We start from the raw sequence: 27766 nt of genomic DNA, 5'->3' as shown, positions 1-27766 counted from the left end.
ATTTTTTACACTCACTCACTCATACATACACACACACACACACACACACACACACACACACACACACACACACCTTATATCCCTCCCTACAGACCTAATTCAGAATACTTATAAAAACAGGAATATGTGGTCAGTCAGAGTTAAAGAAAAAAAGTTAAATACTGCTTACATAAAAATATTAAAATATTATTTCTCAACAAAACATAATTTCATTGAAAAATATTTTAACATGATGCAGCGTCAGCATATAAGAAAATACATGATCAATCATGATGGATGTCTTTGATTGTTTGTTTGCTGAGTATTCTCGGTATTTTGCGGAGCAGGTGACATACAAGTTATATTTGTTATATTAGAAACAATAACTATTAATATTGCGCAATAATTTTACGCTTTCATCTTCCTGCCAGAGCTACTGTCTGAGCTGTGGGCTTATAGAAAATAATACGCTGCTTCTGACCAATCCGTTTCAACTAGTCATGCTGTGAGCTCATGTATTATAATGAACATATTAATAGAACAACACCTCGTGCACAACACTCACTATCTCAGCTGGATTTTTACACAGCTTACTGGATATCACATTAAAAATGGCACTGCACTCACCTGCACTTCATATATTTATACAGTTTTGGTCACCGATCTGTAATATAAATAGCTTTATATCAATATAAATAGATTAGTTTTTTAATATCATTGATGATGTTGATGTATTTTTTCTCTTTTTTTATTATATAATTTTATAAAAATGTTTTTATTCTGTTTTATTTCATGGACAGTGGTGGGAAAATATTCATTCATTTTAGATTTGACTAATTTTACTATATTTACAAATAATGATCATGGAGGTGGTGGTGGTCTGTGGTGGTGGTGTGTGTGTGTGTGTGTGTGTGTGTGTGTGTGTGTGTGTGTGTGAGATGGGGTATTTTATTGTATGTTGTGTTTGTTTGCGTATGTAAACAATCAAATTGAAACCTAGAAGCACTATCAGAGCTGCTCAGATGGAAAATGAATAAACACCAGATTAGAAAATTCAGCTGTGATCTAATTTAAGAATAAGAGACGCATGATGTAAAGGAGATTGCTGTAATGAATGAATCCAATTTGGATGATTGGCTCAGAGGTCAACTTGCATTCTGTGTGAATTATATGTAAATATGTGTGTTCTGAGGCGGTGTGTGTTTGTGCGTGTGTGTGTTTGGTGAGAGAGAGAGAGAGAGAGAGAGAGAGAGAGAGAGAGACGGTGTTCAATTTTGGCTTTATCTAATGGTAAGTGATAGATTGCTAATCTTCCCACAGAAGGCAAAGAAAGCAATCATCCCTCCTTAATCTGTCTCTTTGTTCTAATTTATCCTGTCTAATAGAGAGATGCTCTTTAGCCCTCTCAGCTCAGAAATGTCACCACAGTCATTGATTAATTTTCCTCACTTCTTTTATTTTTATATTTATTTGGTCTAGGTATAATCCAGGTGCGAGATGCTCAGTGCTCAGTGCTCAGTACTCAGTACAAGGCCATATGGTGATGAAAAGAAGGCAAGGCTGAGTGAACACTGCTTATATAAAGTACTGCTGGATCATAATGGACATAATTAATTTTCATTATGTTGAGTCATGTTTTGGGTAACAGATCCAGAGGGAAAAGCACACTTCAACAAATCACACCTAACTGTATTTATATTGATTTTTCTTTCCCAGGACAGCTAAAGGCCAAGGAGTAGTACATTTGCAAGAAAACAATCTATCTTGTGTCCAGGAATTGCTGAGGCACCACATGGGTTTAAACTTGCGTTATAATTTACTCACTCATTCCGACAGAATTATGAGATCATAAATATAATGTCACACTGGAATGTGGGAATTTTAGTGACCTCCATGAAGGAAGGAATTTTTATTTGTGATGAAAGCCTTTGCACTTACAGTGACGTAAATCATCAGCTTCTGTTGAAGCTGTTGGCCGTTAATACTTTCAGCTTCTGTGCTTTTCCTTTACTGTTACAGTTTCTTCTTTTTGTTTTTGTTTGTTTTGGTTTTCAAAATGTATATAATTAAAAAACATTAACAAACATAATGTTATTAAAAAAAATAAAAATGAATCATGTGGTGCCGAGCGAAATAGATTATTTTTCTATACCAGCACAGTGTCTTTTTTTTTTATTTTATTTTATTTTATTTTTTTTCCATTTCAGCTGCAGTCAAAGTGCCATTTTTATTTTAGTATTCAGTGACATGTTTTTCAACTTTTTACCATTTATTCTTACATTTTAGTATTATGGAACATTTACAGTAAAATAATACAGTGTAAAAAAAAGAAAAGAAAATTCTGTTTAAATATTGTTACATTACAGAATTTGTATTAAATTCTGTATTAAATGTCTCCTTACAGAATTTGTATTAAAATAACAGTAATAAAGTTTCCTTAACCCTTGTATGTTGTTCGGGTCTGTGGGACCCATATTCATAAAAACATCAATAGTTTTGGAAAACTTTGCTTCCTTGTAAATTTGTTGATTTTTAATCATAACTTGATTAAATTTGATTTTCTTTTTTTATTACATTTTATTAAAAAAAAACAACAAAAAACAAGTAGCACTTTAATTAAAAAATGTGATGTAATAAAGGTAAAGGGCAAATATTAACCATATATTCTGTTTATATTGCTTGTAATTGGGATGAAGTAAACATCTGTAGAGTATTTTAACATAAAATTTTTTGATTGTGTTGAATTAAAAACCTAAAAATGCAGCGGGTCCACCAGACCCACGAACACTGGCTGAGTAACAAATATACGAACACCATACAAGGGTTAAAGTAAAGTAAATTAAAGTAAATATAACATTTGCTCTACAAATCCCCTTGTTGCTAAAAAAAAACCAAAAAAAAAAACTGTGCATTATATGGATGTAATAAACTACAGTTTATTTATTTATTAAACAAAAATAAATAATTTCAAATTATTAAAAAAATTTGTGTTTATGACCTTAACAAAATAAATCCCCAAGTTGAAGCATCGGTAAACATATAGTCTTCATATTAAAAGTAAAATTCTGGGGAATAATCTTTTGAAATATTCTGGTTAGAAGATTCAGAAGATTCTGGGTATAATCTTTTTTTTTCCCTCTATGTCTGTGATGTATCGTGCTATATGTGGAGTTACATGGTGGCTTTTTACTGCACTTTATTAATCAGCTTAGTAAAAATATTTCTGCAGCTTTGGCTACTGTGTGTAATACTGCAGGTGATTTGGACTGGGAACAGTGTGCTATAGTCACAGCACTGAGGTGTTCTGCTTGAAAACATTCATTTTATAATACCAAGTATTGTTCATTTTCTAGTGTATAAAAATACACTATATAGCCAAGGGTTTGTTGACACTTGACTATCAAACTCATATTGTAGATACAGTATATTCCCCCTACACTGTCATCATATCTTCCACTCTTCCTGGAAAGCTTTCCACTAGATTGCAGTGCATGACTGGGGATTTGTGAGCATTAGTGAGGTCAGGCACTGATATCAGGTGAGAAAGCCTTTAGCACATTTCCCATTTCAGTTCATTCCAAAGGTGTGTGTGTGTGTGTGTTCATTCAGGGTGAGGAGGTCTTCATAGAGTTGCTTTGTGCACAAGGGCATTGTCATGCCAGAACAGGTTTGGGTTCCAGGCAAGGGAGATTGTAATGCTATAGCAGCAAAGACAATTTTCTGCTTCTGCTTTAAGAAGTCTCTCATACAGTATATGGCTGAGGGTCAGGTTTCCACAAGCATTTGACCCTGTAATGTAGCCATGGAACGAAAAGATCTTTTATAAGCAATCGTATTGTACGTCTTCAGTTGTTCCTGCATTTAACCCTAAGTGGAATGTTTGCTCACAGGGTTCCTTGTTTTCCAGGGTCCATCAGGCTGGTGTGACTATGGAATCGCTGAGCACAGTACATTTTACCTTTCAGCTGTACCGCTTTCCTCCCGTCACCACACAACGCCTCAGGCTTGTGGCTTTTGATGCCAGTTCGAGACCTGATTACCCCTGCATTCTGTCTGTTACTAACAAGGATGGCAGCATTGGATCAGGTAAGATTCATCATCACGCCACATCCACTTGCCATTGTTTAACCCTTGTGTTCTGCTCAGTACTTAGTTATGGGTGATTATTTACCCATTCAATCTCTTCTGATATTATAGCAACATTAATATTTATTCCAGGACATAATCTATATGTATGTACATTGTGCACTGGATAATTAAGGACTGTTAGCTTCATCAACATCGAACTCTTTCTAATAAGGAAACACTCTGTTGTTCTGTATACAATCTTTAATGCTTCTGCTAGAGGTACAATAAAAAAAGTTAGAAAACATCATAAACTGAATAAATTGAATTTATGCCTGACAAAAGATGGCATGCTTCCCAAACGTATCAGGGTTTGCGAAATTGGATGGGGGTTTTAAGCATCTGGAAGCTGGCAGGTAACTGAAGCAACAAAATCAATGCATATGGTGGTAGCGGAGCGGCTTTATTTATATGTATAGTAAGTATTCGTCCCCAGGGACCCTATTCACACTTGGCGTATAGTGTTATAACTGGGAATTAAAATGGAATTTGCTTTAAAGGATTTTTTGCATTTTGATTTAAAAAAGATTCATAAAAAATATATATACATATAAAAGTTAATGAAACAAAAAAACCACATGATTGAATGCCACATGATTGGCTGATTATTAGCTCTAATAATGAACAGAGGTACAGGTGTTCCTATTAAAGTGGACAGTGGGTGTATATATTTATTGTCCAAGTGGAATGATACATGACGCGTAAGGTGATGAGTATAGTTGTTGGGATTTAGGAGATTTCAGTAAACAGACATCTGGTGCTTGATATCAACACAAGTCTTTCCAACCATCTGAAACACACACAATTTTACTTTAAAGGTTTCCTACCCAAGCAATATTTCAGGAAAAATCATTTTTCCCCCGAAGATAAACAGTAATAGAAGATGTGTCTAAGTTTTTTTTTTTTGTAAAGATCACTCCTGGACCACATTGGAGCCATTGAATAGTGTGAAAAGAACTAAAGCAGAATGACTCAGTGATGCTCTTGATGTTATGGAGACACCCAAGCTGGCACGGTGGACTTGTTCTCCTGCCAGAAGCACTCATTAGCCTCTCTTCGTGTGTCCACCATTTATTAGCGCTAACTGTGACCCAAAACTCAACAAGGCTGCAATAAAACTCTCTTTTTGTTTTTCCTTAGTCATTAGGAGCCATGATATGTGTTTGCTTGCCTGATACACATGAATGCAGTACTTCAGCCTTTTGCAATGAATGGGCAGTGATAGGCAGCATCCACATACATGCCAGAAAATCTCTGTTTCTCTCTCTCTCTCTCTCTCTCTCTCTCTCTCTCTCTCTCTCTGTGTGTGTGTGTGTGTGTGTGTGTGTGTGTGTGTGGTTAGGCTGCTTTCACAAGGACATTTCTGGCATCAGTTAGAAAACACATTAGTATGCATGGCTGGTCTGTTGAAGGCGTGTTTCAGGCAGACTTTTTTTTTTTTTTCTCCAAAAATATAAACGCTGCTCTATCCACTAGTTATTATTTCCTCACATTTTCAGACCAAGCACGCAAGTTTGGAATGTATATTCAAAAATTCAGTCAGAGTCTCTGTATTTATCGGTTTTTCCTACCTATAAAAAAATTCTTAGAATATATTATAGTGTGTCTTTTTTATTTAAGAAAGTCCATTTCTTTGTATTTCATCATAGCTTGAGTGTTGTTACCTTGCCAGCTACAAACCTGCATCCTTAAAGTAAAATGTGTGTATTTCAGCGAATACTCTAACAGGCCCTGATTTACTGAGATCCCACAATTTGATAAATTGTCTGTCCGGTTAATGGGCTTGTACACAGTGTATTTCAGTTCCCATTGCCTGTGTAGCTAGTCATTAGAGTCTTTGAACAACTTTCTAATATAGCACAAACTGTTTGTGGACTCAATAATAACGACAGTAAGCTATTGTTAAAAAAGAAATAAAAATGAGACTGAGATTTTGGTGGTCTGTCTACAAGGTATTACTCAATTGTGAAACAGCATCTCTGTGTGTTTTGTCATAATATGCAGAATAGTTATATGACAGCTTTTGTTTTTGTGTATTATTCATTCATCTTCTACCGCTTATCCGAACTACCTCGGGTCACGGGGAGCCTGTGCCTATCTCAGGCGTCATCGGGCATCAAGGCAGGATACACCCTGGACGAAGTGCCAACCCATCGCAGGGCACACACACACTCTCATTTACTCACGCAATCACACACTACAGACAATTTTCCAGAGATGCCAATCAACCTACCATGCATGTCTTTGGACCGGGGGAGGAAACCGGAGTACCCGGAGGAAACCCCCGAGGCACGGGGAGAACATGCAAACTCCACACACACAAGGTGGAGGCGGGAACCGAACCCCGACCCTGGAGGTGTGAGGCAAACGTGCTAACCACTAAGCTACCGTGCCCCCTTTTTTATGTATTACTGATTCGGTAAATCATCTTTGTCATCTGTGCACATCAAGAAAAGCTGATATTACATTTACATTTACATTTACATTTACAGCATTTGGCAGACGCCCTTATCCAGAGCGACGTACATAAGTGCTTAAATCTCTAACATTGAATACATTAATGCTGGATCACTAAGTTACATACTTAAGATACCATGAGTTTAAAACATTTGTTCAAAGTTACAATGAAAGTGTCAAAGGTGTGTTTTTTTTTTTTTTTTTTTTTTTTTTTTTTTTTTTTTTATTTAAATGCAAAAGATAATGAAAGAAGTGCTAGTTGAAGTGTTTCCTGAATAAGTAGGTCTTCAACCGCCGCTTGAAAATAGCCAGTGACTCAGCTGTCCGGACCTCTAGGGGAAGTTCGTTCCACCACCTTGGTGCCAGTACAGAGAAGAGTCTTGTAGTATACTTGCCTCTTACCCTGAGAGATGGTGGAACCAGTCGAGCAGTGCTGGTAGATCGGAGGGTGCGGGGTGCAGTGCGAGGAGTGATGAGGGCTTTGAGGTAAGAGGGAGCTGGTCCATTTTTGGCTTTGTAGGCCAGCATCAGTGTTTTGAATCTGATGCGTGCAGCTACCGGAAGCCAGTGGAGGGATCGCAGCAGCGGGGTGGTATGAGAGAACTTTGGCAGGTTGAAAACAAGCCGGGCAGCTGCATTTTGGATCATTTGCAGAGGACGGATTGCGTTCATAGGTAGACCTGCCAGCAGTGCATTGCAGTAATCCAGTCTAGAAATGACAAGAGACTGAACAAGTACCTGAGCAGCCTGTGTGGACAGAAATGGTCGAATCCTTCTAATGTTGTAGAGAAGAAACCGACATGAGCGAGTCACATTAGCAACATGAGAGGAAAAGGACAGTTGATTGTCCATGGTTACCCCAAGGTTGCGAGCTGTGGCTGAAGGGGAGATCAGATCGTTGTGCAAGGATATAGCAAGATCATGACCTGGGGATGAATCACCTGGGATGAAGAGCAGCTCAGTTTTGCTAGGATTAAGCTTTAACTGATGAGCAGTCATCCATGATGAAATTTCTGCCAGACATGCAGAGATCCGGTCAGAAGCTGTGGCATCTGCGGGTGGGAAAGAGAAGATAAGTTGTGTATCATCAGCATAGCAGTGGTAAGAGAACCCATGTGAGGAAATAACTTCACCAAGAGAGTGAGTATACAGGGAGAAAAGAAGAGGACCAAGTACTGAGCCTTGTGGGACGCCAGTGGAGAGTCTGCGTGGAGCAGATGTCACTCCCCTCCATGTTACCTGATATGAGCGTCCTTCCAGGTAGGAAGCGAACCATTCCCAAGCTGATCCGCATATCCCAAGACTCCTGAGGGTGGCTAAGAGAGTCTTATGGTTAACCGTATCAAACGCTGCTGAAAGGTCAAGGAGGATAAGGACGGATGAGAGATTGGCTGATCTAGCAGCATGTAGTTTCTCAGAGACATCTAAAAGGGCTGTCTCTGTGGAATGAGCTGCTTTAAAGCCAGACTGGTTGGGGTCTTGGAGGTTGTTCTGTGAGAGATAGACAGACAGTTGATTAAAGACAATGCGTTCAAGAATTTTTGAAAGAAACGAGAGAAGTGATACCGGTCTGTAGTTACTGATGTCTGATGGATCCAGAGCAGGTTTCTTCAGGATGGGAATAACCCTTGCTCTCTTGAAGGTAGTTGGTACCTGACCAGATGCTATGGATCTATTGGTGATAGTTGTAATGAAGGGCAGAAGGTCTTGCGAGATGGTCTGCAGCAAAGTGGAAGGGAGTGGATCCAATGGGCAGGTGGTAGGATTGCAAGACTGGATGAGTTTTAGAATCTCTTCTGCTGTTACAGTTGAGAAATGTGACAACAAAGGTGTAGGGGAGTCCATACTCTGAGATGTAAGTGCAGTCGGGGCTGAAGTGAAGGTCCGGCAGATTTCCTCAATCTTCTCCTGGTAGAAAGAAGCAAAGTCTTCTGCAGTCAGGGAGGATGAAGAAGGTGGAGCCGGGGGGTTGAGCAGAGAAGAGATGATGTTGTGGAATTTCCGAGGGAATATTACAGTAGTTTGTGTCCTGACGATGACACTGCCATCTGTGGCTGCGAGCCAAGGCAGCAAAATTGCTTTCTGGGTAGGAGGCATGGTAGAATTTCTCCCGTCAATCATAGCAGCCCTAGCCAATCACAGGCTGTCTGTGAGTTCATGTATGCAGAAGGGGGCAGTGTGTTACACATCAAAAAGATGTGATTGGCTGGCTTCGTGTGTCACATGAAAAAAAATGCTGATGACTGCTTCATCAACAGCCTCAACTAGCTTGACCTATAAATAAAAAATACTTGTGCTAAAGTACCAAAGTTCCTGTTATTTCCCACTTCTTAACCACCATTTTTAGACATAACCTCACACTGGCGTTCTTCAAAATTCAAATCATTGGCAAACGGTGTATCTTTTGACACCCCTTCGAAATGCTTTCGTGAACATTTGTTGACCTGAAGCCCTTAAACAACAAGCTTCATGTCCATTTACATTCCAGTGTGTACATGTTTCTTCACTGCCTCTCCTCCTTTCACTCTGTCCTCATCTCTGACTCAGTGTCTAGCTGAGACCGTGTGCAGCTCTGCGTTGTCATCCCAGCAGCCCTCTGCCAGCCTGCTGAGAGAGTTAATGGTGCGAACAGTGAGGGGGAATGGAGAAACCAAGACAGGCAGCAGGAGAAGGGGAAAGAACATGGAGGACAGAAAGTGAGAGCGAGAGAGAGAGAGAGAGAGAGAGAGAGAGAGAGAGAGAGAGAAAGAAAGAAAGAAAGAAAATGGAGAAAAAGAAAATGCACTGCAATTGAAATTTTCTGAGCTTCACATGGGGTGTCATTTGTTCCCCATGCTCTCACTTGCCCTCTTCATGTGGATGGGATGCAGGCTATAAAAATATATATTACTGCTATAGATTGTGCGTTATTGGCGGCAGCGCCAGGGACGGCAGTGACGAAAGATCTTCCTCCCACTCAGCCAGTTGAAATACACAGCTGAAGATTAGTCGAGACAAAGGGGAAGGTAAAGGATGCGAGTTTGTGGAGGAGGCCATTTTTAAGGCTGGACCAGGTTACATATAAGGCCTAAAGGAATTGATCCTGGCTTTTAGTACACAAGTCTTTCATGTGTGTGCTTACTCAGTAGTGAACTCAGCGCTATGGGTCAGACGGCATGTGTGAGTCATGTTTAAGTGTGTCTGACAGACTCGAGGTTATGTAGAGAGCAGGCATATGAAACTATGCATTGGGGAAATGGTCGAGCGTCAGCTGTGGACAGTGAGAACATTCTCGGGTCTCTTTGTGCTTTCAATAACTCCAGAGGCTGCAGGCCTTGAGTTCAGCATGTTAAAGACTTCCTTCTGATTAGCATAAGGGTTTAGACTATTACATAAGCATGCTTCATGGCAATGAGGTTCCCACACGCCAGCTTTGGTGAGTTCCTCTGGTGCTGCTGCCTTGTCTGTAAGGAGAGTTAAAGCTCATAATGAATATTAAACAGCAATGTCTTGACAGACCTTCATACTCCTCACTGATGTCAGTGTTATTCATCAGTTACTGCAGTGGTTTGTTTTTGCTACGGTTTGTAGATTCAGTATGGTGGGAGGGGAAAACAAAACGATGCTAGAAGTGTTGAATAAATTCTTAGAACCAGTGCGGTTAAAGTATTGCAGTTACCATGACATCACTAATTATAAACACTGTGTGTTATACCATTATGCATTCATAAAGAAGCGCCCTTGCAGGGTTTAATGCGTACACAATTGTCGCATTCATTCTTCAAAGAGTACATTCTGGGATCTTCTGTGTCCCTCGAGAGCTTTCAAAGCATCATATGTCATTTTTTTATAGATGCAGTTGAATATCTGAAGGTGTATAAACTTTTTTTGCTCATTATGTCCTTGTATCTGTTTTGTCTGTTTGTATGGGTGTGTTTCAGGTCTTCCTGGACTGCAGTTGAAGTATTGTGTCGATCCTGCCTTCCTCAAGCCTGGCGAGCGTATATGGTTCCTCCGTTACCTGGCACTGCACACCCTGCACATAGACGTGTGGGACAGCGACTCGCTACTGCTCATCGGCTCTGCCGCCGTTCCGCTCAAGGTTCACTGATCACACACCAGTGACACGCTAAGCCACTGTTCAGAATCACACTAAAACAGCTTAAACCATGTTCACATTAGCGAGCGACAAGTGGCCAGTCATTTCCTCTGGGGGTGCGTGACTCAGAACTCCTTTTCCGACATCGTTTACATTTATTCATTTGGCAGATGGTTTTATTCAGAGTGACGTACAAGAACGTTACAATCATGCGTGGAGCTGAATGGGTGAGTGGACCTGAGGGTGATATGTTTCAAATTTATTTTAGCATAAAACATGACTGCATGAGACAAACTTGTACTGACATCAACATCAGCACATATATAAATAGTGAAAACTATAGAGCTGACAGAGGGTGCAGTACTGGACCTTTCCTTTCAGTGGAAATAATAATAATAATAATACCCACATGATAGCTGTTAGCTAAATACAGTTGCATATCAGAGCAGATTCAGGTAGCATGAAATCTGTAATAAAAATTGTCAAACAATTGATTTTTTTTTTCTTTCAGAAAATCTTATCTTAGGGGGGCACGGTGGCTTAGTGGTTAGCACGTTCGCCTCACACCTCCAGGGTTGGGGGTTCGATTCCCGCCTCCACCTTGTGTGTGTGGAGTTTGCATGTTCTCCCCGTGCCTCGGGGGTTTCCTCCGGGTACTCCGGTTTCCTCCCCGGTCCAAAGACATGCATGGTAGGTTGATTGGCATCTCTGGAAAAAATTGTCCGTAGTGTGTGATTGCGTGAGTGAATGAGAGCGTGTGTGTGTGCCCTGCAATGGGTTGGCACTCCGTCCAGGGTGTATCCTGCCTTGATGCACAATGACGCCTGAGATAGGCACAGGCTCCCCGTGACCCGAGGTAGTTCGGATAAGCTGTAGAAAATTAATGAATGAATCTTTTCTTAAATAAACTCTTCTTATTAGAGAGTGTGATTCTGTGTAACGTCCTTAGATGGGTCTATTACAACCTAAAACACGACAAAGTTGAAGTGCAGACATTATATTTAGGCATATATTCAAAAACAAAAAACTATTAGATATTTAATAACCTGCCTCTTGTTTGATGGACAGCTTAGATTCTCCAAAAAAGCAATGGATGCATGGATACCAGCTCACTGAAGCACCTCTAAAGAAGCCTTAACCAGATGGGTTAACCTTAGATGGGTTACTCTTGTACTCATCTAACATTTTTAAACATACTGTATAATTATTCCAAACATTGCTGAATTCTCGTTTATATTGATATACATGGTCTAATATGTTATTCAAATCAAATCAAATTCAGTCCCTCGAATGATTTTGTGATTTTACCATCACAAAAATTAACGCAAGCAAATCAAGCAAACTCTATAATACTCTGGAAGCTTGTAATTTTTCATGATTACAGGAAGTGTTTCTCAGATTTGAGCCGAGATGCTTCGTGTAGCATCTTCACGATTTGTATTCAGGCAAAGTCAGGTTCGATTCACATGCACTGAACACAAGTACAGCTATCATAGAAAATAATTACATCTGTGTCTTTACTGGTGCATGTTAAAAAGAACATTTGGCCACAACAATCACAAACCAGCTAACAGTAATCATACTGAATAACATTATACAGTACAATGTTAAACTAAGGGTATTTCTCTTGGGTTTGCCCAACAATATAATTCTGCCTTTAGATCCCACTCCAGTAACTAAAATATCACCAGGACTCGTTATTGTATCACTACATATCACACTAAAAGCTGATTCTAGTGTCTGACAGAGAGACTGGCTTCCATTCTCCCCCTAATCCAATTGCAACTGGGTGTTAAACTGCCCCGAACACTCCCTTCTTCCTGGCCCCTCGGTGCTATGAATGTTTTATGCCTGATCTTTGTCCAGGTGAGCAGAGACAGCAAACTGCTGCAGAATTAATGAGTTATGGATTTGAGTGCTCTGGGTAATGGATTTAAACAGCTCTCTTAGGTAACACTCCCAGACTTTTAGTCCATGACTACTCCGCTTGGCTGCGTGCCCAGTGCTGGCATCCTGTTCAGTAGGCACATGTTAAACAGCAGATGCTGAATAACAGAACAAAAGTAAAACACATGCAGGGACCTCAGTGTCCATGTCGTCAAAAACGACAGCACCGAACAGACACGGTGACCTTTCCAGGAAACACACGGGGGCAGATCAGACTTCTGATAAGCCTTTAGCCTCTTGTCATCAGATTGTGGCATTTGTCACCCAGCTGTGGAGTACATGTGGACAGGTTGTTGCAATCGCACCTTTCTTGGTTTGTTTGTCTGGTGTGTGTCAAGTGTCTAGTCAACAGCTAATCTGAATCAGAAGTTGCTGGACAAATCCTTAAACATATTCAGGTGGGTTTTTTTGTTTTGTTTTGTTTTTTTTTGTGAATAGTAAATGCCATTTTTAAATTGTTTGTATGTATATAGGTATTATTTCACACCCAAAAATAAATGCATGCTAGAGGATTGCATTCTCAATTGCAATAAAACAGTGCATGTAGAATATGGATCCAATTCTGTCAGACATTTCTGAAGGCATGTCATGAAGTGGGGGTGCATGGGGGCATGTGGTAGCCTAGTGGTTAAGGTACCAACCGGAAGGTTGTGAGTTCGAACCCAGGTCCACCAAGCTGCCACTGTTGAGCAAGGCCCTTAATCTTCAATTGCTCAGTTGTAAAAAAAATAGATAACGTACTGTAAATCTCTCTGGTTAAGAGTGTCTACTAAATGCTGGAAATGGAAATGGCTGAATTAAGAAATGTCTTGTAGAGAAAACAGAAAAATCCCAGGGATGGACAAATCTTTGACCAGCTCACTGGACAAACCAAAGCTTCAATGTGCTGCCCAATGTGTTGTGGGCAGTGGTGGCTCAAGTGGTTAAGGCTCTGGGTTGTTGATCGGAGTTCAAGCCCCAGCACACAGGAGTTTGGGGTCAAAGCGCAGAAGCAGCAATGAAACAGCGCCCCTGGAGCAGGGGCGCTGTTTCATTGCTGCTTCTGTGCTTTGACCCCAAACTCCTCAGTTTGGATATGCAAAGAAAATAATTCCACTGTGCTCTAATGTGTATGTGTAATGTGTATCTATCAACTAAACTAACAAAGCAACAACAAATATTATTTATTGTAAATAAATTTTGCATAATTACAAGCGAATTATGTGCATTAATGGAAACTAGAATATAGTTCCTGGAAGCAGGGTCATTTCCTGGTAATATCTCCGGATGGCACCTTGGCACAGCAGGTACAGTAACATTGCTACCTCAACGCTCCAAGGCTCATGTATCAATGCCGAGCTTGGGTTAATATCTGTCTTTAGCTTTATGTCTTCTCCCTGGGTTACCAATTTGCAGAGCCGTGCTATAAGAATTAAAATGATAATCTGCTCAATTAGTATTTGCCTTTAAGGTATCTTCAGGTGAGCTTGACATGGCTGAAAGGATAAATTAGTAACCCTGTGAAAATCTGCAAGGCATCTTAAAGCGTACTTGTGTGCAAGGAGAAAAGAAAATCAGTCAGTGAAGGAAAATTAGTCTACTCTTTACAGAAATGTGTCCCTTTCTCCTGTTTGAATTCATGGAGTTTGTGCACTGAGGCATTGTGATTACAGCATTTCTAGACATTCTAGATGATTCTAGATGAGTTTGCTGAAGGCCCACACATGGACGTATTGGTCAGGTCAGGTCATAATAATTTGTAACTACATTTTGTAAATCACCTCCAGCTTTTGTTTTCTTTTATTGTTTGGCAATCCAATTATCCAGAGCCATGACAGTTTTTGTAGTATTACAGCTCTGTCCTTTGGCTCATTTTGTGCTGCAGGCCTCAGTTTAGCAGCTTGCATCTAAAAAACTTTACATGATGTTTAAGCTACTTACGGTATTACAATCTGTAGAAGTGCTTTGTCAATGCCTTCTGGTCTGTACAAGAGGTGGGATGGCAGTTATCCTATCTGCCTAAACAAAGGGCAGCAAAGAGGAACAAAAAGGCACCTGGGTTTAATGTAAATGAACTAAACATGATATATGAGAAAGTGTCCTAAATCAGCAAAACTTACTAATAAACATGTATAAATGTTTGTGTTAAACCGGCTCCTTTTTTGTAGTCTTTTTTGTTTTGCACACTGTATGTGTGGCATTACAAATAGCAGAATTCCATTTTTTGGGTCTAATCTTTTAAGAGTTAAAGGATGGTGAAGTTTGCTTAAGTCAATACAGTAACACTATCTACACTTATTGATTATTGCACCGGTCTAGACGGTCTCAATTAGGCTGTGGATAAGAAGCCATGTGTGTTTTCTCTCTCTCTCTCTCTCTCTCTCTCTCTCTCTCTCTCTCTCTCTCTCTCTCTCGCTTTCTCTCTTTCGCTTTGTCTCTCTCTCTCTTTCGCTTTCTCTCTCTCTCTTTCGCTTTCTCTCTCTCTCTTTCGCTTTCTCTCTCTCTCTCTCTTTCGCTCTCTCTCTCTCTCTCTCTCTCTCTCTTTCGCTCTCTCTCTCTCTCTCTCTCTCTCTCTCTCTCTCTCTTTCTCTTTCGCTTTCTCTCTCTCTTTCTCTCTCTTTCTCTTTCGCTTTCTCTCTCTCTCTCTCTCTCTCTCTCTCTCTCTCTCTCTCTCTCTCTCTCTCCAGCCTACAGACCCCGCCTGCCCACTGGGACAGTTTTTTTTCCCCAGTTGGCTAGTCTGCTGTTCAGCACAGCTTCTTTGAGACTCTTAATGAATATAGTCCCTGAGTTTTGACTCTGTCAATAATAATCATCTTTACAAAAATGTTGTGTAGTGTCCGGCAAGCAGTGACATGCGTTTTTGTTTTTTAAAAAATAAAGGTGGAAAAAAAACATTTATGTGCATATAGAAGATGGAATCAGTAAAGAAGTAAATTGTAAAAGATAAAAAATTAAATTAAATGCAGTGGAATGTGTTAGTTTAACTAGTGAGGGGAAAAAATGGAAAAATATGCTGACGTGTGTTTTCTGTGTCTGCAGCATCTGTTGCGTCAGGGTCGAGCTGCTGTGCAGGTGATTCATGAGCTGGAGGTCATTAGCACTGAGTACCAGCATGATGCCGGTCTGGCAAGAGATCATGGAGGTGGGCAGAGGGCCATATCTGCCATGAGTGTCCACACCATTGTCAAAGGCAGGCTGCTTATCCGACTCGGCAACATCGGTAAGCTATGTACTATATTTTTACCATATGCTCTTGTTTTATAATTTCATACAGTATTCTCTTATTTTTATTAGAATACACAGGTGACATTTTCTCAGCTCATGTCGATGCATGTACAGGTCCTTCACAAATTACTGGAAGCACAAAACCAATTTTTTTTCCCTATTCACTAACAGAATTTTTAATATATGATCGGAAATTTCAGCTTTCTTTCCTGACATTCAGAACTAGATGTGTTCAATTAGAGCATGGCATGTTTTATTAGAGCCCACCCCATTTTTTTTTTACATGATTAAGGTTATTGTTACGTGACTGACAGAGGTTTCTTGTTGGCCAGATGTGCCCTATTAGATTGGTTAGATCGAAATTTAGCTTTGAATATCTACTCTTGGTTTGATATCTGTGTTTTGATTTTGTTGTTTAAAAAGGATGACAATAGAAGAACTTTAAGTAATTTTGATGATGACAAACAACATTTGTCCAGAAAATGAAAGAAACCACTGGTGTACAAATTTGCAGACATCAAACGTCTAGAGCTTTTATAATTTTCCCACTGCTTCATACACATTTGTCAAATATCTGCCACTTCCCCAAACTCCTGGCCAATACCAGCTGCTCTTACAAATTCTCTAAACCAAATTTTCCTCCTTTTTCACAGTCACTGTTTCTGTCCCTAACACTGAAACCAACTCTTAATTCAAACCACTGTGGCCCTGATGTGAGAAAAAAAGCACTTACTAACTTCAGGCGTATTTGTCCATTTTTATCCATACAGGTGCTTGTTCAGTCCCTTGTCATTTCAAGACTAAACGACTGCAACTTGCTCCTGGCAGCTCTACCTCTAAGTACAATATGACTTCTGAAACCTATCCAGAATTTAGCTTTTCACCTTGTTTTTAACCTTCCAAATTTACCCACACCACCCTGTTTCAGTCTGTATGCCTTTCTTGCTGTATTCTCTCCCAACAGAGTTTAAGGCAGATGGTATTCACAGTCCATGTCCTAGTGAACCAGTATCTGTGTATTTGTTAATAGAGTCTTCATAAGAACATCTCCCAAATGTTGTAAATATAAACCCACTGAAGATAAATGGGGTCTGAATGGGGTAAATATTGAATGTGGGAGTTTAATGGGAAAGCCATTGAACTACTGATCAGAAGTTTGAGTTTATATCCCAGTTCCAACAAGTTGCCCCTGCTGGGCCCTTGTGTAAGGCCCTTAACCCTCAATTGTTCAGTTGTATAAAATGAGCTAAAAATATAAGTTGCTCTGGATGAGGGTGTCTGCCAAATGTCATAAATGTAAATGTGTCATGCACCACCACAAGAGTAACACAGCACATCCAGTGTGCTTCCATGTTAATGAACCTGGCCTTTTTATATTCTGCAAGCTTCCTTCTCCCACACACATGAAGCTAAACCACCCACAACTTCTTTTGTTGGGTCCATTGGGATGTCAGTTCTGATGTACACCTCTGTTTCCAATGGTGCTAGCTGTGAGTCGAGATTATTCCGAGACTACGAATCACCTGTATTCTGTCATGAGATCAACTTTAGGCTGTTGTATTTCCACACTCAGTCAATGAGACAATATTTATTTGATTTTTGATTATATACTGTACACACTGAGAGATCTTTATTATTTTGTTATATTGTTTGTGAAAATCGCACAGTCCATTTCTCACAATATATTAAGCAATTTCAGATAACAGATAACTGATTATTAAACCTGACAATCCGTTCAGGCAAAATATACTATAAAAAATACTATAATACAAAGCATACTTTCAGCAGACAAACTCCATAAAGCCCGGATGTCAAACCGAGCTCTGCACGTTATATATACTGTATCGTTCGGCTAATTAGCATGACTATTACCGATAAATCGTTTTATTTGTTTTACCAACTTACTGTATATTCACTGTCGCTAGCTGGTAGAAAAGGTGCACCTACAGGATGTCTTAATCTAAATGGTACAAATTATCTCCAGGATCAGAGTGACATTTATCAGTGTAACTCTTTTTGTAGGTACGCTTCCCAGCATTTATTTTTATAGCTCACTAAAGGCAAAGTCACAGCTCTTCACAGCCACAATCAATTAATTCATCCAAGACTCCTGAATAAAGAGCTCAGGCCTCTTTATCCGGGATTAGTGCTTTTGTCTGCAGTATTTGTTTCTTAATGAGAAATGGTCATTAGTCTGTTTGAGAACTCGATTGGAATTTATCAGCTCAGTGAGTGATAGTGATTTTTATCAGGCACGTCCCGGACTGCTTAAGGTCAAAGCTAAGGTAATTACCAGACAAATAGCAAAGAAGGAATAATAAAAGAAAGCAGTAGGGAAGTCCTTCACTTATTTGTGGGCCTTTATTTGAATGGCATAGATCAATGAAGTAATCTGAGTTCTGATTATTTTCAGTTAGGCTGAAATGATGGGACTCTTTCCTGCTGGGTGACGCTCTACTCCATCAAAAATAAAGGTGCCAGGATGAAATAGAGTTTTCAAACTGTTGCTATAGAAGTAGCGTTTTTGGTTTCCCAAACAACCTTTTACTAAATTTGTTTTGTTTGTTTGTTTTTTAACAATCGTGAAAAGTGAGAAAATCACATGTAAAAATTGTAAAATGAATTGATTAGGTTCAAATCCATTTAGCTGTTGCACCTAAATATCCAACAACACGATCAAGTCATGGCATTCACTGTGTGAGGCAACTCCATCGACTATACAGCGACTATAGGTTTTGGTGGACTGTGTTTAACAGCATGTATGTTAAACTGAAATATTACACAAGATTTGTGCAGAAAGATTAAAAATATTTCCGGTTTTTAAATTATAGTCGAGGTGTCAGAAAGTACTTCTCGTTTTTCGGCTGTCAGATTTCAGCCACGTTTTCATTTGATGGGTTTTCCATCTAATGTTTCTATGCTTTCACTTTGGATCAGCTGAATAACAGATTTTTCCTCTTTGGTTCTCATTTAATTGTCCCACAGCTAAAACCACATTCTGGCGTATACAAAAACGAAACGAAGAAAAACCTAATCAAATCTTCTTTATTTAATTTCAGCTCAAAGTAAACAGACAAGTAAATAATTAAAACAACTTCAAATCTTTAGAAAAAAAAGATGAATTAATTACAGTATAATAGAGTAAACAAAATGCATCGTGGATGGATTTCGAGAGTGGAGCAGTTTAATGAGCCATCGCTGTAGCAGCCAGCTGTTTCACCTGCGTTCAGCAGACCGGTCTTTCCAGCGTTGAGAAGATGAACGCAGGCAGATGGAGCGAATGAAGATTAGAATTTCGTTCTTCTGGCCGCCTCTGGCTCCTCCACCGCTCGGCTGCAAAAGCTTGATAAGCATGGCAGACTCTAAGCCGAGAGACTTGAGGGAGAAATAGCAGTAGAGAGCGATTGAGCTTGAAGGAAAGCTTGATATGTAAAATCGTCTTTGTGCACTAATTTTTCCTTCAACGTGCCTTATTTCTGTGATGAGACAATTTAGAGAACAATAGCATGCCTTTGGAGTGAGGAACAATCAAGATGTGTGAACCAAATAAGAAAAGGTTTTATAAAATGTTGTATCATTTTGATTTTATATAACACCTTTATTACAAAGTGTGTAATCCAAATCAATAAAACATTTTTCTTATTTATTTTCTTCTAATAGTTCCTATTGTAAGATTATAATAAACCAAATATAAAATTATTAAACTTTTTTAATTTTAACTCGTTTCACACTTTAAATTTTGCTTCAAAAACTATAGTAGACTAAAATAAACAGACTCGCATAAGAAAAACGATCTACAAGTAGAACACAACTGAAACACTGAGTAAAGATGAGTATTGTAATCAAATAATAGGAAACATTTGTCAGGAATCAGCCCGGACTTTTGGCCATGTGCAGTTGTTATTATTGTTGTTGTTGTCACGTGTTTGCCCCGCCTTTGTTCACTTCTCCCTGTATCCACACCTGTTCGTTATTGTCAATTATTGTCATGTGTATTTAAGTGAGCCTCGTTGCCGATGGAAGGGCGGAATCATTAGTTGAATGTAGTTAATGTCTAGTTATGTGTCGTCTGTGTTACCGTATTATTTCCTCATCCTTTGTATTGTTTAAGTTATCGTCTTTTACTGTTTGTATTATTTATTATACCAACATCATTTGAAGCTATCCTGCGTACGGGTCTGTCTCCCTCCTTCCTGGTTGTGACAACATTAGCTTAATTAATCTATTTGATTACTTTTTTACATTGGGTTTGAAAACACACTAACACACTTTTTTAAGTATTTGGTCAAGCATATAGTTAATAAACACCTTGCCTTGACACCAAACTACTATCAAAGCTATTCTTAGACAATCAACACATTGTGTTAGTGAGTTAGATACTGAAACATATATATATATATATATATGTCATAGATGGATTTACTTTATTCTTTACTTCTTTTCTTTGTATGAATTTTTATTCCATGTATTTGAGAGGAAAGGCTACAGACCAACCGTAAAGCTGCCAGTCATTTTTTCCCCCATTAATCATATTGAAATTGTACTTTAAAGACTGATATAAACCTTAAGTGTTGTGTCTATCATATGTGTATTTACTATAAAAAATGGGAGCCATATTTCAGTATTAGAAGCTTCTAACCTCTGTCTAAACAGAAGGAAAGAAATTGACGCCTCTTTGCCCAGATGTAGATGATAGATGCCTATTGTTTCATGTTTCACAAGGACACCGGGCAATTCTGAGTGGCTTGTTGTATGTTATGGCAAGACGTTCGTACAAAATCCTTGTGAAACCAACAAGCTTCAGGGTCGAACCGATCGTGAGCAATGTTTCAGCATGCTCCGGCTCTCCATCATCCCTTAGGTTAGAAAAAGCGCTGGTGTTCTCTTCTCTGCCAGATCTGCACTGCTTTGACAGGCCAAAGCCTCAGGACTTTGTCGAAAGCCTGCACACACTGCTGACATTTTTTAATAGAGCCTCTTCAATCAAAAGCAGCATGCTAACCTACCTTTCTCTCAGATCTGACCTTGTTCTCCTTATACGCTCTAATTACACCATTCAAATAGCTGTAATCAAGTGCAAATCCAATGGGGAACTTGGAGCTGTTTATGTTCACGTTATACCCATGAGAATAGGGTATTAATGTAGCTAATGCGGTCATTTAGAATGTGCTTCCAGCTGACTGAGAGAAAACAAGGACGGGTTTGTGAAGAGGTGTGAAACACATGTGGCCCACACTTTTCTTTTGAAAGTTCCCCTGAAAATCACTCAGGGTCAGAGAACCCCTCTCCTGTACATGCTCAATTTATCATTATTGTTATCACATCTCGTATCCTTTTGATTGCTGAGTAGTCTGTGAAAGCTCTGAAGCTCTGGAATCAATACTCAGGCTCAGTACATTGATCATGATAACAATGCATACACTCTTTTCTGCCAATAGACTGTATAAAAGAGTCACAGACACAAAGTAAAGATAACTGACTGCTCTGTTGGCATGATGAGATTTAAACTCCAGATAGTCATCCTTAAAGTATAGGACATAGTCATCTGGACATGGATGGAGGAAGGAGATGGTTATATTGCTAGAAGGATGTTGGAGATGGAGCTGCCAGGTAAGAGGTCAAGAGGAAAGCCAAAGAGGAGATATATAGATGTGTTGAAAGAGGACATGAAGGTAATCGGTGCGAGAGTAGAGCATGCCGAGGCTAGAGTTAGGTAGAAACAGATGATTCCCTGTGGCCACCCCTAACGGGAAAAGCCCAAAGTAGAAGATAAGCAATCTACATAAACATAGTAAAAATGTGTTTATGTAATATTTTGGAAAGAGTCTTCAGTGTCAAAAACAGAACAGAGGTAGCTTTAAGTTGACCAATTTAAGCCAGGACTGTCTTCAGTATGGATGAGAAACCTTGAAAGCTGCATTTCTTTTTCTTATTAATTTCAGAGATAGAGATTCAAAGACAGAATTAAGAATTAAGTTTGGTGAAGGAATGACTGCTGTAATGCAAGCATGACATGAAGGAATTGTTTTGTAGTACTAGAATGAAAAATGATAGCGTTGATTTGCGGTGGTATAAATGGAATAAAACACTTCTATATTAAATGGGATAAAGTTTGTCATCCATTGTGTTTTATTCCATACTTAATTATTCCATTTGGAGAACCAAGTTTTAAAAACAAGGTCTTTGAAAATCATATGCGTCACCTTTTTTCTTTCTTCATTTTGTATAAATGAAAGTATTAAATACAGTAATACTACTAATAATAATAAGTAAACATTACTGTACTACTGTATGACACTTTGGTTGCTTATTTATTTCAAGACATCAATACAAACCTAATTCTTCACAAAGATTTCTGAAATTGAGCTGACAAAATGAAATGAGAGAGAATAGGTTTAGAAGCAAATTGAATCAATCCTGGCTCTTGTGTTTAACAGGTGGTGTGGTGGAGAAAAACCCAAACCCGTCTGTTCTTCTCCCTCCATCTCGCTCTCATGTCATTCAGCCCAGCCAGACTCCCACAGGCTTTCAAGGAGGCAGTCTGTCCTCAAACGCCACCCACAATCTCACCGGTACTGCACTTCTCCATTTTGTTTCTGAGTGATAGTGTAGTGGTAATAATAAAGAATTATACTACAATTTCAAGATACAAGGCTTAAAGAAATGGACACATAGTGATGAATCGTTTTAAGCATTAACTTGGTTATAATGGCTTTCCACTAGCCCTCAGGTAGTATGATGTAAAGATACTAATACTGACAAAAAGTATAATTACCTAACATGCTAATTTTGAAGAGAACACCATAGGGTGCTTGGTGATTTAGTACAGAGGCCTTTAACTGAATATACTGATTTAGAAGAGAACAGAGAGAACATTTACCGAAGGTACTTATTTCAAAAGCAGAGATTTTACTGAATATGTCTTTGAAGAGAGACTCTGAAATATAGATACTGATATTGAAAAGAGAATTTTTAGTTAAGCTACTGAATTTTAAGAAATAAACTTAAGTTAAGAAACTGCATTTGAAGAGAAAACCCTTAGTTAAGATAGTTAGTTAGTTAGAAGAGAACACATTTAGTTAAGGTTCTGAATTTGAAGAGAGCACATGTAGTTAAGGTTCTGAATTTGAAAAGAAATCATTTAGTTAAGGTTCTGAATTTGAAGAGAAATCATTTAGTTAAGGTTCTGAATTTGAAGAGAACACATTTAGTTAAGGTTCTGAATTTGAAGAGAAGGCATTTAGTTAAGGTTCTGAATTTGAAAAGAAATCATTTAGTTAAGGTTCTGAATTTGAAGAGAACACATTTAGTTAAGGTTCTGAATTTGAAAAGAAATCATTTAGTTAAGGTTCTGAATTTGAAGAGAAATCATTTAGTTAAGGTTCTGAATTTGAAGAGAAATCATTTAGTTAAGGTTCTGAATTTGAAAAGAACACATTTAGTTAAGGTTCTGAATTTGAAGAGAACACATTTAGTTAAGGTTCTGAATTTGAAAAGAACACATTTAGTTAAGTTTCTGAATTTGAAGAGAACACATTTAAAGAACATGCATAATTTACTGAATATACTGATTTTGAAGACAGAACCTTAACTAAACATGTAAAAATGGAAACTGTACTGAGCACACTGATCATTAATACATTGTATAATAATTGTAATTGCTTGTATAATAATTGTAGTGAAGATGAAGAGGGACTTTGAAGAGTGAACCTTGCGTATAGATGTTGATTTTAAAGCAAGAAGATATGAAGAAAAAAAGGAAATATGAAAAAAGAATCTTTGACAATGCAAAAGATTTTGAATAGGGAATTTTCAACCAAACACAGCGATTATAAAGAGAGAACCTTTACTGATTGTAAAGACATCGGGGAGAGAATGTATAGTGGATGTTCTGATCTAGAAGTCACAACTTGTAGTGAAGATATTGATTTAATGAGAGCGAGAATAGAATTCTTTTTTCAACAAGTATGGTATATACAGGTATTTATTTTATAGAAGGCAGCTCGGATTCTTTCACTAAAAAGTCTTTAGACTGCTGTAGGCTGTTTAGGTTTTTACAGAATGAGGTCTTCTAAAAATGCTTTCACCTGTCAGTCAGATGATCTGTGATACAGGCACAAGTATACTGTATATGCCATACACTTAGTATATAGACTCTGTGTGTGTGTGTGTGTGTGTGTGTGTGTGTGTGTGTGTGTGTGTGTGTGTGTGTGTGTGTGTGTGTGTGTGTAGCACGGAGCACAAGGCGGGCCCAGCGTTTGCCAGATATCGATGGCGAGTTGGCTAGTCTCCTGCAGATTCAGAAGAAAGAAGTGGATAGTGACTGGCTGCAGAGTCGAGGTGAAACCGAGGAAGTACGTCAGAGGAAGATTGACAGGATGGCAGCTGTCCGTCAACATGAAGGACACCCCACATACAAAATACATGAGAAATCCAGCTACATGGTAAGACAAAGCACACTGGGTGAACATTAGAAACCAAAGATCTCTAAATATTTCTTGATGCATTTCATTTTCTCACAAGATATTTATAAATAGCTAAAAACAAGATCACAGTAGATTATAGTTTGTACAGTAACAGTTACACGTTGCTCCATATAATCTACGAATAATATTTAACAAATTAATGTGCTGTTATTTAATAAAGATAGCTCATTAAAATGAAAGTGGGATAAAAAAAGGCTACTAAAGGATCGAATGTCTAAAGCTGCGGTGTACAAATGTATGACTTCTTATTCATTAATAAGTCATTTTTTAATTCTTGCTAATTTGCCTTGGCAAGAAGAAATAAGTATAAGAAGAAATAAAACACTGCAGGACATGCTGCTATAGGAAAAGAATTATTTTTCTTAAAACTGTATGCACTGTAGTGTTTCATTCCTTATCATAATACATGATACATATAATCTGTGTTGCTGTTTTAATGCGTCTTGAAAAATATATATTAATAAAGGTCTTACTGGGCTACTGGGTGCAATCTTATAGATTGCTGGTACTCAGTATACAGGTATATTTAAAAAAAAAAAAATTCTTTTTAACCAGCTGACAATTTTTTATTTTTTTTTATTGCATTCACATCATATCCCAAAGCATCACTTGCTCTTCAGCGGTAACTGAGCTTGGCACTTACATCTGTGAATGATATATGAGATAAAGCACTCTGGATCGTTGCCTTCATCTTCATCTCCACTTCACTAAGCACTGTCCTAAACTCAGTGGCATACTGTATATCCTCTTTACTTCTTTTTAAGGATTGTAAAAGTTTGTTCATTTTTTTCCCCCCCATCATCTTTTGTTGCCTAACACGTTGTTTAAATGTTCAAGGTTTATTTAATTGTTTAATGTGTTCTAATCACACATATTACTTATTTTATTTATTTATTTATTTCTGTTTCTTCTATTCCAGAGGAGAAAGGAGGATCATTCTCAGGACCTGCGATTAATAGAGGCCTATCGAGAGCGCTGCAAAGTGGAGGGAATCATTAACATGCTCAGCCAAGCAATCACCACCACACACACGATCTACGCTACACTCGGCACTGCTGAATTCTTTGAGTTTGTGCTTAAGAACCCTTTTAACATTCCTCAGACGGTCACCATTGAGTGTGAAGACCCTGAGCTTAGGTGGGACTTTTTACATACACACACGTATACACACACCCTTTTTTCTCAATGTGGACACACTGTTTATTTTACAGTGCATATAGTGCGGTTTCTAAGCTCAACCCCGATATAATTTTTTCTCCTCTTTTATTGACTGTTTTCAGCAGCTAAGCACCACAACCATCAACCTTTCTGATAAATCTCTGCTAATTCTCTAAGGGTTTAGGATCAATGGGGCGGTGAACCGGTTGAATGAACAGATCAATGTGATGTAGAGGTTTACATGTAAATTTAAAAATTATTCCCACTTTTGCTAAGTGCTGTGTTAAAAAGATCACATTCTTCTTGTATTGGCATTGCTATCATGGAACTAACTATGCAGTACTTAAGATATAAAGTACCTTCTTGGGTATAGGCCATTGACAGTGTAAGGTCCAGTTGGCTTTTCCAGTTGGCTTCAGTCCCTTCAGTCCCATGTCTTGCTTCTCGGTATTGTGTGGCTGTCCACTATGCCACTAGCTATGGTCATTGACTAATGTCATTTGTAGTAGACACGTGGTTGTTAAATCCCCAGGATTTGGGTTATAGGCCATTGTCTGCGTTTTTTTCCAGTTGGAAGTCCCTTTCAGTAGTGAATCCATCCTCAGTGAGTGTGGCATAAACCACATGGTCTTTCAGCCATCCATATTCAAGGCCCTTTTTTCACCTGGATCCAAGAGCAGCCAAATCTCTTGATGTCCACCTCCAGCTCTTGATGTCAGGAATTGCCTGGTTATCCTTTATTCCACTACCCTTGAGGATTCCAGGTGATGGCTTTACTTGAAGGCATTTGTGGCAGGTTTGTGGGGCATCTGGCTGATCCATCCCAAAGTCTAGGCTATAGGCTGCTGCCAAGTGTTTTCCAGTTATCCATGTTCTGGGCCTTCTTTCCAGCTGGTGCCAAGAGTATCCCAATCTCTTGCAGTCCACCTCCATGTTTTAGTGTGAAGATTTGCATGGCCATCCTTTCTTTCACATGCCTTGGGTGTTCCATTTGAATTTTTTTCTAGTGACATTTGTGATCATCCCCAGCAATTTTGTATGGTATCTTCCTCCACCCGCACCAAGGGCTGATTTGATATTGGTGTTAAAAAATCTGACCTTATTAGATGTCCAGATTGTTATAGCACATTTCAACATTATGTAAATACCTGCCTGTCACACCCTTATCTGGGCCTTCCCCAAACTTGGAGCACACAATAGTCTAGTACTGTAGGTCTTTGCATGCTGTATAATTAAGAGGTTGTTTTTACTGGGACTAGGGTGTCCAAATCTGTTCTAGCATGACAATGCTGCTGTGCACAAAGCAAGCTCTTGTGGTCTCACACAGCTCTGACCCCAACCCTCCTGACCTCTTTTGCACAAGACCTTCACTTCCAAACATCAGTATTTGGATTCACTGATGCACATCCCCACAGCCACATTCCAAAATCATGTGGAAAAGTGGTGGCTATTATAACAGCACATATATATATATATATATATATATATATATATATATATATATATATATATATATATATATATATATATATATGTAGCACTCTTATCCCACCCTTTACGATAAGAGCACTCTGGGTTTGTTAACAAAGATCCAAACACAACTTAGGCAAGTCACAAATCACAGTATATATTATGAATTTAAAACAAAGAAAATTAGCAGTGTTACTAACAATACTTAAATAGTCATTAGTGAATAAAGCACATGCCAAAAAGACGAATAAAACAATAAGTATTACTTTATTATTTAACAAACTACTTAGAATTCGTAATAAGTTTACTAACTTGAACCTTACTAATATTTCACTGAAACATGTTATGGTCATGACCAAATTAGCAAAACAAGGAGAAAAAAAAAATGTAGCAGGCCTGGACGATGCTTGTGAGCGTTGTGGCGATAAGCTACTTCACCCCTTCTTTTTAATCGATAGAACAATGGAAAAAAAAACTTAGTCACTTCGCAGTCTTGAATCCAGGGTCAAAGAAAGCATAATCCACTTAGGTTACTCGGTAAATAGCCTTTGTGATCCACGAACAAATGCATGAGCACTTTTTCCCTCGGTGGTAAAAGAAAGTTCGGGAACAACACCTATAATCCGCAGCAAACTTTGCCAATATGCTCCAGGAAAAACAGAAAAAATAGCTCCACGAAAGTCACTATTTGTTTTAAAGTGTCTATTAAACACTGTATCCTGCCACACTGACAGTATTAACTGGTGGAAAGCAACAAACAAAAAAGTCCTCTGAAGATCCTTTTAATGAGCGACACAAAAAACCAAACATGTCCGACTCTCTCTTCTCGTCGTCAATCCCCTCACGACAAAGACCCGCC

At 38.6% G+C, this 27766-nt stretch overlaps 1 protein-coding gene across 1 annotated transcript in view; it reads left to right on the top strand.

The window, feature by feature from the left end:
• The window catches only part of nphp4 (nephronophthisis 4), a 165150-nt gene that overhangs the window by 112946 nt on the left and 24438 nt on the right, over positions 1-27766 (top strand). Inside the window, exons 15-20 of the mRNA XM_060882077.1 lie at positions 3887-4065; positions 10482-10642; positions 15608-15788; positions 22231-22365; positions 24026-24237; positions 25199-25416. Of these exons, the coding sequence (XP_060738060.1) occupies positions 3887-4065; positions 10482-10642; positions 15608-15788; positions 22231-22365; positions 24026-24237; positions 25199-25416 (1086 nt within the window). The remainder of the gene's footprint in view (positions 1-3886; positions 4066-10481; positions 10643-15607; positions 15789-22230; positions 22366-24025; positions 24238-25198; positions 25417-27766) is intronic.

Source organism: Tachysurus vachellii, chromosome 11 (genome assembly GCF_030014155.1).
Source record: "Tachysurus vachellii isolate PV-2020 chromosome 11, HZAU_Pvac_v1, whole genome shotgun sequence".
NCBI classification, from domain to species: Eukaryota; Metazoa; Chordata; class Actinopteri; order Siluriformes; family Bagridae; genus Tachysurus; species Tachysurus vachellii.
The sequence above is the reverse complement of the archived record's forward strand: the minus strand, read 5'-3'. Positions and strand labels throughout refer to the sequence as shown.